The sequence below is a fragment of the Equus przewalskii genome, chromosome 13 (genome assembly GCF_037783145.1).
Source record: "Equus przewalskii isolate Varuska chromosome 13, EquPr2, whole genome shotgun sequence".
In the NCBI taxonomy this organism is placed as follows: domain Eukaryota; kingdom Metazoa; phylum Chordata; class Mammalia; order Perissodactyla; family Equidae; genus Equus; species Equus przewalskii.
In genome coordinates, this window is record NC_091843.1 from 7,791,055 (window position 1) to 7,806,335 (window position 15,281).

General features: G+C 54.4%; 1 protein-coding gene and 1 pseudogene across 3 annotated transcripts in view; one reads left to right on the forward strand and one right to left on the reverse strand.

The window, feature by feature from the left end:
• The window catches only part of NEURL1B (neuralized E3 ubiquitin protein ligase 1B), a 43,059-nt gene that overhangs the window by 5,046 nt on the left and 22,732 nt on the right, over positions 1 to 15,281 (reverse strand). The window contains exons 3-5 of one of the 3 annotated variants that reach the window (XM_070569031.1): positions 13,592 to 13,701; positions 2,254 to 2,967; positions 181 to 306 (exon numbers count right to left, since the gene is read on the reverse strand). In XM_070569031.1, coding sequence (XP_070425132.1) covers positions 181 to 306; positions 2,254 to 2,967; positions 13,592 to 13,634 — 883 coding nt within the window. In that variant the 5' untranslated portion in view covers positions 13,635 to 13,701. The remainder of the gene's footprint in view (positions 1 to 180; positions 307 to 2,253; positions 2,968 to 13,591; positions 13,702 to 15,281) is intronic. The other 2 variants (XM_070569030.1, XM_070569032.1) reach the window with 2 other exon arrangements.
• On the forward strand, positions 7,118 to 11,016 carry LOC139075414 (cleavage and polyadenylation specificity factor subunit 5-like; annotated as a pseudogene).

The window sequence follows — 15,281 nt, forward strand, 5'->3', positions numbered from 1 at the left end:
CACCCTGGGAGGTGCCTTATCTCGATGTTTCCCTCCATCCAGCTGAATGCAGACTGAGGAGCAAGGGGATGCAGAGAGGAAACACGGCCACCCTGCGTGGCCCTGGGCAGGCGCTAGCAGAGCCCAAGGAGCCGGGCCAGCCGCCAGCCCCCACCCGCTCCAGGGTTCGCACTTCCTCACCCAGGGATGACTCAGACGCCGAGGAGGACTGGTTGACACTGAAGGCCATGTCGGAATCACTGTCGTCCTGGGAGCCACTGAGGGACCCTGACGGAGACGTGGTTGCAGGGCTGGACTGCTGGGTGCCTGAGACCAAAGAAGCTCCATCAGGGGCAGCGGGAGGTGGGCCCTGCTCTGCTGGTCCCTGGCTCTCCACTGCCTTGCACCTTAGCATCCCGTCTGTCTAATGGGAGGACAAGATCCACTGCACAGGGTCCTGCTAAGGACTCATGGAATCGTACATGTGTGGCAGACATCCGTTCTTTGTCTACCCAGCCTCCATTCCCAGTTATTTCAGAGAGAACACCAGGATTTTGTCTGGGGGCACTACTTCACCCTCACTCACAGGATCCAGGCCAGGCCAACATGAACTTCTACCCCTTGGTCTCAGTGTAACCCAAAGAAGGCCAACGACACCCAATTCTGTGACTTCCACTAGAACTGCTGGGAAAGAAGGGGCTCACTGCATTGGGAGGTAAGCCTGGTGCCGAAGGGCCTGCCTGAGAGTGAAGCCAACACAGAGGAAAGCAGAGCTTCGAGATGGAAAGAGAAACAAGATACTGATGACATCCTTTCAACACCTAGATCCAGCTGTTCTTGAATCCATCAAATATACTCCCAAACTGTACCCATAAACTTCCCTTTTTGCTTAGGGCACTTTGAGTGGGGTTTTGTCACTTGCAACTACAAGATTCCTGACTAGCCGTGTTCAACATGGATGAGTTTTCTTCCCGGAATTGACTGCTAGTTTAGATGATAATGGGTCATTTCCTAGGTGAAGAAAGCTGCCGGTTCTGGTCCCCTACTTGAGGATGAATGGAAAGATAATGCAGGGCAGGGACTACTGTAAGGGAGGGATCAGGAGGGCAAGTCCCTGGCCTCCGAAAGCAGTTTTCTCCCTTCTACCCTCTCCTGCCTTCTCTTCCTGACCACTAAGAGCTCATCCTGGTTCCTCTGGAGGTGCTGGGAAGCGGGGTGAGAAGGACTCTAGACTCAGCTCTTGCAAAGCCCCAGTGGGACCTTGGGCAACTCATCTCGGGGTGAAGTAACTGTCTGATCTCCTTAAAAAACCCCCCAAACCACAACCAGCACCCCTTCCCCTCCTCTGCCCTCAACCAAACAACAGTCACTATTGTTACTATTACGACTTATTAAACGTACTGTAGGGGGCAGGCACCTGCTGAAAGCCTTCTATGTCCTCCTCACTTCATCCTGGTGACAACCCCAGGATGCAGGTAACCACTCCCTTTCTACACAGAAGGAAACTGAGGCTCAGAGAGGGTCTGTGCACTGTCCAACATCTTCATGGCTGACCAGCTATGCGGCTGGCACAGTCGTTCACCCTCTCTGCGCTTCCGTTTTCTTATCTGTAGACAGGATGACGATACTGGGTCCATACGATCATCAGGAGGCTAAAGCTGAACAAGGTAACATATGAAGTGTTCATCGTTTCTGTTACCACATGGACTTGACTTCCTGAACCAGAAAACGGAGCCACGCTCTCTGGGAGCCTTCCTGACCCCTACAGCCCACCCGGCCGGCCTGGGGGAGCGAGGCCGCCCTGCGAGGCGGGCATCACGCCGCGCTCCGCTCCGTCGGGGCGTCTGCGGGCGCCCTGTGCTCACGGCCGGCATCCCGTCCTCTGCGGGCCCATCCCGGAGCCAGGCGGCCCGCGGCCGGGGCGCTCCGCGTCCACCTGAGCACCAAGGCAGGCAAGAAGCGTCTCGCAACAGGAGGTTTCAAGCCTCCGATCCATTTTCTGTGGACGGTGCTATTCCTATTTCCTCTGTTAGGAGTTCCATTTAGTTTTTCTCCTACACTTCATATGCATCACATATGTAAAAAAATATAATAAACCATAAAAACCTAAATAAAAACCGCACCGACCATTTCCCGACTGTGTACGGGCGCCAGGCCCGAGGCCAGCGGGTGCATAGCTCAAGGCAGACCAGGTGGTCCCGGGGCCCACCTCCTGCCCCCGAACGCAGGCGGAGGCCGGGGCGCCGCGCCGCGCACGCGCGCTGGGGGACTCACCGAGGAGGCGCAGCTGGCCGGCGGCACCGCCGCGCACGGCGAAGAAGGCCCAGAGCGCCTGCGTGGTGTCGACGCACAGGAGGCGGCCGCGCGGGCGCCCGTTGACGCCCAGGAGCACGTCGCCGCCGGGCCGCAGCGTGAAGCTGAGCGCGTCGCCGCCGCTCGGCACGGGCCCGGCGCGCGCCACCACCCAGTACTCCTTGCGGTCGAGCAGCGCGTCGGGGTCGGCCGGCAGCTCGGCGGGCCGCAGCGCGCCCGGGTCGCAGGACGTGATGCCGAAGGCCAGCGCGCCGGGCGCCGCCAGCCCCGGGCGGCCCACCTCCACGAAGAGGCTCTCGCCGGGCCGCAGCGGGCGCTCGGAGAAGACGAGCGTGCGGCCGCCGTCGGGCCGCGGCGCGCAGGCCAGCTTGCGGTCGGCCGACAGGCTCACGTCGGGCCCGCGCGTCGCGTGGAAGCGCAGGTCGGCCTCGAGCAGCGCCGGCGAAGACGCGGGCCGCGGGCGCTCGCGGGGCCCGCACGGCAGGGCGGCGGCGTCGACGGGCGGCGGGCCCGGGGCGCGGCCCAGCGCCAGGTGGCCCAGCTTGGCCACCACCTGGCTGTTCTCCAGCTCGTTGTTGTCGAAGTTGGCCGCGTCGTGGCTGCTGGGCGGCAGGCAGGCGCTGAAGCGGGCCTGGCCGAGGCGCGCGGGCGGCAGCGTGTCGGCGAAGGCACTCTCTGCGCGGGGACAGGGGGCGGTGAGCGCGGGCCGGCCCGAGGCCCCCGCCCCGCCCCCTGCGAGTGGGCCTACGCGCCTCAGGGGCCCAGAGTGGGACAGGCGCAATCCCTAGCTTACCTGCGCAAGCTGACCTTTGGGCTGGGCCCATCCCTTTCCCTCCTCGGCCTCTACTTCCGTCCCTCCTCCCTTTCCTCCTCCGCCTCTACTTCCACCCTTCCTCCCTCAACCTCTACTTCCATCCCTCCTCCCTTCCCCCTGCCTCTACTTCCATCCCTCCTCCCTTTCCTCCTCCGCCTCTACTTCCATCCTTCCTCCCTCAACCTCTACTTCCATCCCTCTTCCCTTCCCACTGCCTCTACTTCCATCCCTCCTCCCTTTCCTCCTCCGCCTCTACTTCCACCCTTCCTCCCTCCACCTCTACTTCCGTCCCTCCTCCCTTTCCTCCCCCACCTCTACTTCCATTCCTCCTCCACCTCTACTTCCATCCCTCCTCCCTTTCCCCCTCCACCTCTACTTCCGTCCCTCCTCCCTTTCCCCCTCCACCTCTACTTCCGTCCCTCCTCCCTTTCCTCCCCCACCTCTACTTCCATTCCTCCTCCCTTTCCTCCCCCACCTCTACTTCCATTCCTCCTCCCTTTCCTCCCCCACCTCTACTTCCGTCCCTCCTCCCTTTTGCCCTCCACCTGTACTTCCATCCCTCTTCCCTTTCCTCCCTTTGCCTCTACTTCCATTCCTCCTCCACCTCTACTTCCACCCTTCCTCCCTTTCCTCCCTCCACCTCTACTTCCATCCCTCCTCCCTTCCCCCTGCCTCTACTTCCATCCCTCCTCCCTTCCCCCTGCCTCTACTTCCGTCTCTCCTCCCTTTTCCCCCACCTCTACTTCCATCCCTCCTCCCTTTCCTCCCCGACCTCTACTTCCATTCCTCCTTCCTTTCCCCCCTCCACCTCTACTTCCATTCCTTCTCCCTTTCCTCCTCCACCTCTACTTCCATCCCTCCTCCCTTTTCCGCCTCCACCTCTACTTCCGTCCCTCCTCCCTTTTCCCCCTCCACCTCTACTTCCGTCCCTCCTCCCCTTCGTTCTCCGCCTCTACTTCCATCCCTCCTCCCTTTCCTCCTCCACCTCTACTTCCGTCCCTCCTCCCTTTTGCCCTCCACCTGTACTTCCATCCCTCCTCCCTTTCTCCTGCCCCTTTCTTCTCCTCTTCCCTCCCTCCGTCCTTTCTCCCTTCTTCCCTCCTTTCTTCCTTCCTCTTCCCGTCCCTCCCGCAGAGGTTTTCATCCTTTGAAGAGTTAAAGGGCATTTGAAAATCCTTTGTTGTCTGCCTCCCCGACTAGAACATAAGCTCCAAGAGAAGGCTCAAACCCTGTATTTGTGGCCTTATTACGTGACAGGCGTGATTTTAAGCTCCTTTCACGTGTTACCTCGTTTAGTCCTCACACAACCTGGGAGGTGTGTCCCATTGTTACCGCCATTTAGCAAAGAAGGGAGCTGAGGCATACGGGGGTTAGGGAACGTGACTGAGGTCACACAGCTACCAAGTGGCACAGCCGCGACTCGAACCTAGGCGTCTGGGGCCCGAGCCAGGGCTCTGGCACAGGCGCTGACTGAGAGGGGCAGTGTGTCTGCAGTAGAGCCCGGGGCCTGGTGGCGCTCAGACAGTGAATGTGTAAGGCTCTACAGGATACAGACTCGGTGTATGGCTCAGAGAACAGCAAGCTAGAGGCAGTTTCAAAGAGTCAGCCATGGAAATATTTCTGAATAGTTTTTAGTAATAGGAAAAATGTTTTTGATACTACATACTCTAGTTAAGTAAAAAAGCAAAATAAAAGTAGTGTTTATCTTTGAGGTAGTACAGGTCTTCATGCTTTGGCAGATTGCCTGGTGTCTGTCTCCCCACCTAGAACAGAGTCCCTGGAGGGCAGGGTCTGCGGGTCTGTTCACCCTGTTCTCGGGCTGAGCAGAGTGCTGGGCAAAGAGCTTCATTATGATGTTCATTGGATGGATGAATGAACGAATGAACGAGGTCTCTGCGGAGGCTGAGCGCCACTCGGAACAACAGCTCAGGGAAAGACAGAAACAGCCATTAAAGTGTGGTGAAGTTTTTTAGTGGTAAAAAATATTCTTGGTACTATAACCAGGAAAGCAAGAAAAAGTGTTTCTCAGACTTTTTAAACCAGACCCCTCTAGGTAAGATTTTGTTAAAATGTTGCCATTCTATAATTTATATCATGGAAAAAAATATTTCTTCCTCTTTAGTTTTCCAAATCTGAAAAATGCATTTTCAAAAAGCATGCCCCAGCCCCTGGTGAGTGTGATCTGTTACTCCCAGCCCCACCCGTCCATCCAGGGCACACTTTGCAAACTGGCCATCGAAGTTCTGACCCTCCCTGGCTCGTGGACTTGGTTGGCCTACTAGTGTTTTTTCCTTCTTTTTTTTAACTTTCTTTTGAACTATAAACATATACACATAGTACAATGAATGCTGATTACCCAGATTCAACAATTAATCAATTCGTGGCCAATCTTGTTTCACTGACACCCCCACCAACTCTCACTCCTATATTATTTTGAAGCAAATCCTAGATGTGTCTTTTCATCTGAAAAACTTCAGTATGTCTCTCTAAAAGTTAGAGACTTTTATACTGTGTGTGAGAATATACTTTTTCCCCAGTTTGTTTGAATAAACATCCAAATGAAGTCCATTCATTGTCGTTGGTCTCTTTTAAGCTATAGTTTGCCGCCTCATCTCTTTTTACCCCCTTCCATTTGTCTGTTGAATAAATCACTTGCTCTTTTAATTTTTTTGAATTAGTAGCCAGTACTAGTGAATCAGGAGATTTCACTGAAACTGGACTTCCAGCCCCGGAGCGTCAGGAGGCCTGGTGACGCAGGCCCGAATTTGGGCACAGCTGCCTGGCCGAGGCCCACCTTTTGTTGAGAAGTCTGCTCTCCTACCCGAGGCCTCTCAGCTGCCTGCCTGGGCTCTGGGGGTGTCTGAGGGGGAGGTGGTGCCTGGGGGATGCCTCCCCGTGACCTGAGGGGAGAAGTGCGAGTTCAGCGTGGTCTTTTAGAAAGTATGTCTGTGCGCATGTGTCTGTAACTGTCTGTCTAAACCACTTTGTTCGTGAGCATAGGAAACCAAGTTCTGGAAAGAAGTGCAACAAATGTTAATGGCATTCTCAGGGTGAAATTATGAGGGACTTTTCTTCAGGTTTTCCTGTATTTTCCAACATTTCTACAGAAAGCATGGATACTACAAAGTTTTATCATCAGAAAAACCCCAATACTTTAAAAAACCAAGTTTTCTATCAATCTTTAACAATGTGGGAAAAGGCCCGTGATACAACATTAAGTGAACAAAAGAGGACACAAAACTGAATATGGGATTCCTCAGACTCTGATCGTGTGGGAAATCTATGTGTAGGATGCACAGGAAAAATATAGGAAGGAAACAGGAAAATTTGAGGATGGTTTCTCTGAATGGAAATTTGCTTGATAGTTTTTGGATTTTCTCATTTTTCTCTAACGAACATGCACCGATTTTGTAATCAGAAGAAAAGCATGTATAAAAGTAGACCTAAAACAAGCAGGTTTTTGGCAAGGCATTTTAGACAAGTGGTGTTCCGGTGGCGGCCACTCTGGCGGAGCCTCTTGCTGTAGCACACCTTCCTGGGCCCTTTCCCCTGCCGTCCTGCCAGGCCGCGGCCCGCCCTGGGCCTCTGCTCCTGCCAACACGCTGTGCTGCTGTTCCCCACCCCAGAGCGCCGCCTCCTTGCCCCTGAGGACTCCACATGGAGCCTGTCCTTGAGGGCAGCATCGTATCGAAGAGCAGGGCCTGTGGAGAGGGGCAGGTGTAAGTCCACGTCCTGCCTTCAGCCCTTTCTGGCTGTGTTACTTTAAATTCTTTCACCTCTCCAAACCTCAGCCTCCTCAGCTTAAAGTGGAGCAGTGATGGCAGCCCTCCCCTAGGAAGTTAGGGAGATTAAATGAGATGCTTTCATCAAGAGTGTAGCACAGAAAGTGGCATATAGTAAGTGCTCAACGCGTGTTGTTGTTATCCTCATAACTCCTTCCTTTATTGAACAAGATGCACAGAGACCTCACCATGTGCCAGGCGCTGCACTGGGCACTGGGTGGAGACGGGCATGGCAGGCGTGGCCCCTGTGTCCACGGGTGCCCTGCCAGTGGGAGAGGCAGACCAGCGAAGCACCTGACAGACACTGGGTAAGCACAGACTGATGAGAGCCACCAAGAGCCACGGGGCTCTGTAAAATGGGCATATCTAGGGTGGGGAACCCGGACTCCGAGAAGCAAAGGGAGTTACTCAAGTCACACAGCCAGGGAGTGACAGAACTGGGATTCAGAGTGTGGAAAAGGGGGGACTTGGTCACAGGCGGGGCCTGAGAGCGGGTCAGAACAGGCCTTGCTGACAGTGACTGGAGCTAAGAGCTGAAGGCCAGGGAGTGGTGGCTGGGAAGGGAGTGCAGGCACTCCAGGCAGGAGGGACAGCCGTGTGAAGGAACCGCATTTCGGAGGTGGACGCTTGGTGTGTTTGTGAGGCTGACGCTACAACATGTGTGACAGCAGGTGGCCTGGCACGTGGCACGCAGCAGCCCCAGGAGGGGTTGGGTCCCTTACTTTATCTCTCTACAAGCAGCTTTGTCCCCATCAGGCATTGCCCCTGAGTGAGACAGGCCAAGACGGCACAGGGCTGGCCTAGGCCTGACACTTGAGAGTCTGCCTCTCAGAAGGTTCTCTGTGGAGCTGCTGGCTGAGGGAGAAATCCTGCAGCGTCAAGAGGCCACCCACGGAGCTTATCACGACTTCCAGCTCCTAACCTGTGACTCGCCTGCAGCCCCGCTCTGGACCTGCTGAAAGGACACGTGGCCATTTTCTAGAGCACCCCCCCAGAGGCAGTGCTGTGCATGTGTGATCCCCATCAGTCCTCGCCACTCTCCCATGCAGCTCTGTAAATGGGTGCATCTCACAGTGGGAGAACACAGGCTCTCAGAGATGGAGTGAGTTATTCAAGGTCACACAGCGGTGACAGAAATGGGATTGCATCTCAGGCTACGAGACTCCAAAGCCAGGCCCCTTGACCACTAGCAACACCGCCTCCTAAATTCAGCTGTCCCTGTTCAGCTCTTAGAGCTGCCCAGCACACGGACTCAGCCTCAGGCCATGGGGCTCCTGGAGTTGCAGTGCCCAGGGGCCTAATGTGAGCACTGAGAGGTAGGGTCCAACAGCCCCCTGCATCCCCCAAACATCAGAGCACCACCACAGCAGGCGTCCCAGGCCTGGCGCGGAGAGGCCGGGATGGGCTCCCCCTCCCCCGCCCACCGCCACCTCCAAGGCCTGGCTCTGGAACTGGGAGGGAGCCGGGTGCTTCCTTTTCTTTCACTTCCCCAGCTCTCTCAGGTCCAATATGTCTGGGGCTGGAAGTAAATCAGAATTTGTGTCCCAAGAGAAACCATCTTTGTGTGAAGATGAAAATGAAGGCTGGAAGAACTGGAGACAGAGGGGACCATCCATCAGACACTTCATTGTCTCTCAAGGACTGATTTGGGACATGTACTGGAGGCAGAAGTGACAGGATATGCTGAGAGAATGGATGCGGGGCGAGGAAAAGAGGAATCAAGGATGACTCCTGAGGTTTGAGACGATCAACCAAGTGGGTGGTGCCATTCACTGACAACCGGGATGGCTGCCTGAACGTGTTCAGTGTGGATGCCTCTTGGATGCCAGGAGATGTGAGTGGGCAGAGGGAAGTCTGGAGTCCAGGGGAGGCGTCAGGACTAGGAATACGGATTTGCGAGCCAACAGCCTAGGGATGGGGTTCCAGGCCCAGCGACAGGCTCGGATCATCTGAAGAAAAATGGCTTTGCTTTATGACTGTTTGTTAAACTCTACACTTGTTTTATACACTTTTCTGTATGCGTGTTGTATTACATGATTTAAAAGTAAGAAGGAGAGAGAGAGAGAAGACAGCCTAGGATAGAACCCTGGGGCATTCCGCACGTGGAAACAGGCAGGGGAGGAGCCAGCCAGGGGCAGCGGTGGAGGTGGGAGAAGCAGGAGCCTGCGAGGCCAGCAGCTGAGAGCAGGTCAGAGAGGCCGGAGAGGTCACCTGTGCCAGGTAAAGGATGGAGACATGAGCTCTGGATTCGGCAGTGTGGGGCTGACCGCTGAGCTTGCAGGCGGAAGTCCAGGGAAGCAGTGAGGACAGCTCTGCTGCAGCCAGATTTTAGTGCCCGAGGGAAGCATTTGATAACACTGGAGTGAGGAGGGCTGCAGAAGGGGTTCTGAAGGTACATGAGTACCCCATGTGTTCCTGCTGCAGCTGGGGACAACTTTCTTCAAAGCGTTGGGTGGTGAACTTAACCCAGGAGAAGACGAAGAGGAAGAAGGTGAATTTGAAGGACCAAAACTCCTACTGACAGACATACTGGGTGGTTGAAGTGGAGTCCCGCCAGACTGGGTCATGATGCCTGCACGGGTAACCAGTAGGGACCAAATTTGGAGCCTCCTCAGTATGCATATATTCCTGCACATATTACAAAGCCTCCAGAACAGAAGAAGTTGTTTTTCATTCAACTTCAAGAGAAAGCCTTGTCTGAGGCCCCTAAAAATTACAAGTCGACAGCTGCACCACTGTTTGAACTGAGTGCCCAGGCACCAGGCTGTGGACCCGTCAGTTTTCATCTCCCTTGGCTTCTGAGCAGGTTCAGTTTTCTATCTAGCTGGATTCCTGTGCAGGGGAGACACAAAAGAAGCCGTGTCTGTGAGCACAGCTATACACGGGGTAGAATAAACCCAGGAGAAAAGCTGCTCTCTTCCCCCGTCCCTAAATTGCCACTTCCTCCCACTGTCTCAATAGTAAAGTTAATAAGCAGCCGCAGTGGTGTCAACAGACGTGACCATGTTTCATTTACTTTTGGGTCTACCTATACATTTTTGTACAACATTAAAGAAAGTGGACTTGTTCCTATTTGTATTTTCTTTTTAATTTCATGTTTAAAATTTTTAAAATTCAAACTTTTAAAATTAAAAAAAAAAATCCCTGCGATGAGCTGAAGAGGGAAATGGAGAAGGTGGTACAGAGAATACTTGAGAAGGTTTTGCTCTGCAGGAGAGCAGAGAAATCATGAGACAGCAGCTGGCGGAGGAGACTACCAAGGGCATTTTTTTTTTTAAAGATGGAAGTTACTAGAACTCTTGTGTGCACTCATGGGAATGATTCCCTGCAGATGGAGAAAGTGAGGCCGGAGAAAGTGACAAAGGATAGCAGCAATGTCCCCGAACAGGCGGCAGGGGACAGGAGCAGAGCTTTTTCAGCCATGGTCCCAGGAGGGCAGGCGGCAAGGCAGGGGTGTGGGGCTTGAGAAGAGGAGGCGTGGATGTTGTCATGGGCACACCGGGAGTGAACCCAGGTCTGTGGGCCACTGAGCCTGTGCTGGTCCCGATGCTGCCCTACTGTCAACCAAAGCAGACTGGACCTGGAGGCAGACCTTTGTCGGACCCTGGCCAGTCCTGGCTGTGACCTCAGTTTCCTCCTGCAATGTGGGGACCCTCGCCCCTGTCTCACAGGCCACTGGGGAGGATTAATGGCAGAACTGTGGAATAATTGTGCACGATGCCGGGCACAGAGGAGGCCCTCAGGAGCCCCTAGTAGGACAGGCCTGTGACCACAGAGTGGAGACCTCTCTCCAGACTGAGAGAGGACAACCCTCCAGGCCACTGTGCCAGGCAAGTGCCTTAGCGTGGGGGCGAGGCGGTGGGCGCTGGTCTGGCTGTTGGGAAAGACAACATGATCTGCAGCAGCCAGTTTCCCGGCGCCGCCCCCATGGGGCTCTGGCTGAAGCCAGCTGCAGCCCTTCCCTGCAGGACGCGCGTGCCCACAGACCCCACACCGAGGCGCCTCTCTGGGCCCTGGGCCAAACCCCCTCCCTCCCCACAGCCACTGATCAGCGGGGTGACCTCGGGCAAGTCCCTGCCCCTCTCTGGGCCTCAGTTTCCTCATCTGCAGCATGGAGCAGTGCACTAGACCCCTAGGCCCTGCGTTTAGATCCAAAAGTTCAAGCCCTTATCACACACTTTGTTCCTAACACTGATGAACAAACGCTGACTGCTGGCTGACCTTGGCCATGTTATCCATCCATGCCGAGCCTGCAAATGAGGACGATACTGTTTCCCACCCACAGGATTCTTGTGAGGACTAGAAGACACCACCCAGGTAAAGCCCTGCATGGGGCCTGGCACACAGTAGGTGCCCAGGAACTAAATTTACAGAGCGGCTCGAGGCTTTCAAGATGTGTAAATGACTCCCTTCCGAGGACTGTGGAGAGCTGCTGTTTCTGGTTGCCTGGCAGCCACCCCCTTCTGGTCCCAGCTCCCAGCTTTTCTTTTGAGGGAACTGCCCCACCCCCACCCCCACTTCCACTCATTCCCTTGAGGAGGGGGCCTTAACCTGGCCGGTCACTCTCTCCCACCCCGGCCACGGAGCTCAGTGAGGCTAGATCCTGAGACCTTAGGGGACCTCGTGGGAAAGCAGCTCTCCTGCTGGACCTGGTAAGCTGGTGGGACATGGGACTGGAGCTGCTGGTGGCCTTGCCCCCACCCCAAAGAGAGAGCCCGCCTGAGGATGACCCCAGTGAAGATGACAGCGGAGCAGGAAATACAGGCAGGCCAATATTCCAGGTGCTGTTTCTTGGGCCCCAGCATCAAGCCAGGCTTACAGGCAGCCGTTCCCTGGAATTTTCAGTCACATGAGACAGAATTCCACCCCCTTTTATTTTTATCATCATCATCATCATTATTTTCTGCTTAAGCAGGATTGAACTGGTTTCTGTCACTTGCAACCAAAGATTTCTGACAACATAGCAGTGCCGTGGCCTTGGGCTGGCATTGCTTGTTCGGTCTGACCAGCCTTCCACCACTGGCCAAAGGAAGGATAACCGGGCTATGACACCAACCACTCCCGAGCTGCCTGGAGGCAGGACAGGGCTGGCTCAGGACAGCATGGGGGCCCAAGCTCCAGGGCTCCAGGGAGGGGCTTCCTCAGAGAAGAAAAAGCCAGGGAGAGAAGGGGGAAAGGCGTGCGTGGCCTGGCTGAACCTGCCTCTCCTGGGTCCAGGAACTGCTGAATTCAGCAGGGAGTAATTTGCCTGGGCTCAGCCTCTTCTCGTTGGTCCAGAGGAGCATCCAGAGAAATCACAGGCTCTCAGGATGGACGGCTCAGGACCTTCAAGCCCATCCTGGTCTGTGCCCCAGAGAACAGTAAACTAGTGGCCCCAGGGCAGCCCTGTGGCAGAATGTGCCCTGCAGTGCAGTCTGCGTGGGGGTGGGGGTGGGGGCCTCGTGGCCACCCGGGTGCCCATCAATGTGGGAGGCCGCTAGGGAACAAGGAACCAGAAAAACACAGACAAAACCTAAAATGGGGCAAGTGAAAAAAGAAAACCAGAATAAGAGCCTTAGCATAATACCATCCATATATACATATAAAACAACTCTACTTATTTCTTACAGATGCACACACTCGAGGGCTTATGCCAAACACCAGAGTGGTGGCACTCTGGGCACGGGAAGGCATGAATGGAGTGGGATTAGGGACGCAGCGGCAAAGCCACACAGAACAAGAGACGGGGCTTGCGTGCTCCGGGGATGATCCCATGCCCTGAACTGAGAGGTCTGAAGAACTCAGCCTGGCACCCAGCAGGGGAGGGACAGGCTCCCAGGCAAAGAGGATCGTGTGATCACAACCCTGCCTGCGCCCTGGGGTCACCAGAGGAGCTTTAAGAAATCCAGTTGCCTGGGAGCCACCCCTAGGTTCTGCTTTCACTGGTCTGAGTGCAGCCTGGAAAGTGGGGTTTTCAGAGCTCCCAGGTGACCTCGACGTGTGGCTGGAGCCAAGGCCCCCCGCACCTGGGTTCTCATCGCAGCTCTGCCACTCACAAGCCTGGTGGTTTCAGGCAAGTCACTTCCCTTCTCTGAACCCTGGATTCTTTATCTATTCTGGAGTTTTCTCTCCTGGAGTCTCACAGCTGAGAATCTCTAAAGCAACCATGTCACTTCCTCCTTCCTCATGAGGAAAAGGAGGCCAGAGGGCTCCGGATAATGTGAACACTGTCTGCTTTTTATTTATCCATTTGGGACCTTGGACACCACCCCTAGGAGCCCAGTACTCCAGAACCGGGAGGGAGGGGCCCCAGGTACGGTGGATGTTTGTGGTTCTCGTGTTGCCTTACCCTGTGCTGAAGTACCTGTTGCCTGCACTCAAATCATCCAAAATCATGACTGCTTAGCTCTCTTCTTATTTTTAGTATAACTTCTTTTTCCTGATCATAAATCTTTGTTGATAACTTGGGAGGGAAAAAACCCACCCATTATCCCTTTACCCAAATGTAACCAATGTCAATTTGCCCTTCCCCCGGGAAGGAAATAAACATTTATTGAACCCTGATCACGTCCCAGAAGCTTCCCTATCATCTCATATAACCTTCAGAGAGGAAAATAACTTTACTGCCCTTTCTGACTGTAAAAGCAATATAAGCTCTTTAACATATATATTAAAAAAAAAAAAAAGGAATTCATAGAGGTATAAAGGAGCAAGTGCAATTCACCTATGATCCCATCACCCAGAGATGGCGTTCCTTCCGATGTCATGTCCCCTCATGCATATGTTTGTGGACATCAGCCAGTGCACCATCAGCCAGCAAGTCCCAGGAACTATCTGCAGAAAAGGAAACTGAGGCCCACGTCTGCCACATTACACTGTGTGCCAGTGGGCTCCCTCCCTTCCCTCCGAGGGGGTGGGATGTCACAGGGGCTCCATAAAGCTTTGTCAAGTGACCAAATGAACAGGGGGAAGAGCCCAGGACGCCTCACCGGTTTATTCAGTCTCATTAAGTCATCAGAGGCTGCTTCCAATTTGTATTTTTAAAAACTCCTAATCTACTTGCACTGATTATGGAGTGGCTGTGATTTCTTGGCTGTTACCCCGAGACACGGGCTGTCTGAGGGAGCAGGTGAGTGAGGCGTGATTGCCTCCCTGCTCCGTAGGAATAAAGAGCTCCGAAGAAAGGCAACCAGAGATCCAGGAGGTTTTAGAAACCCACATTTCCTAGAGATGAAATGCCGAAAGCTTCCATGGAAAAGAGTGTGGGGGAACGTGGTTAAAAAGCCCAAGTAAGGCCCCAGCTTGGGGGGGTGGGTAGCTATTCACAACCTAGCCTGCCTGAGCCTGGAATTCAGGCACGTGCTTCGGCCCACGTGCAAATGGGCAGAGGTTCTTACTTCTTCACTGTTATTTCTTGAGTGCCTTTCATGTGCCAGGCACTGTGCTGCGTCACTTTCCCACACCATCTCATGTCACCCTGCCAACAAGCCCAGGAGGTGGGTGCTATCATGAACCCATTTTACAGAGGAAGAAACTGAGGCACAGAGAGGTTCAGTCATCTGACCAAGGCCACACAGCTGGCAAATGGAGAGCCACGTGTGAAACAGAGGTCCATGTGATTCCTAACACTCTGCTCTTAACCACTCAGAAGTTCTGCTGCTTTCCTTCTACGGGGGGGCTAAGGGGGAGGGCAGAGCCTGGATGCACCCATCTTCCCTCCTTGCCCAGTGGTGGCGTGGGAGGTGGTGGTGGGCAAGGAGTCCATGCCAGGGTTTTCCCTCAAGATGCAGGGCTGAAAAACCAGAAACCACCCAAACACTCAGATATGCAAACTGTGGTACACCCACACCACGGAATACTACTCAGCAATAAAAAGGGAACAAACTACCGATACACACAGCAACAGTGTGGATGAATCTCAAAAATACTGTGTTGAGATAAGGAAGGCAGACATACATGCACATACCCCGTATGATGCCATTTATATGACGTTCAAGAACAGGCACCACTAATCCATGGGGAAAAATCAGACAGTGGCCCCGTCTGGGGAAGAGAAGGGCTGACTCACAAACAGCTGGTGGGAACGTTTGCGAGTTCTGGACACTGGATACATCTGCCGAAACTCAGACTTTAGATCTGTGCATTCATTGCAGGTAAATGGCATCGAGGGCTGTGTCCAGACCCCGAGAAACCTGCTCCCTGTTTACTCCCCCAGGAATTGAGGCTGGGCTGGCTGAGGTCCCAACTGTGACTTGAAGAGCTAAGGTCACAAACAGAGCTGATCAGTGGTCGCCAGGGTCTGGGGCGAGGGGAGAAGGCAGAGGGACAGCTTAACGGGGAGGGGTTTCCCTTTGGGGTGATGAAATGTTCTGAAACTAGACAGAGCTGATGGTTGCCAACGGAATGCCAGGGAA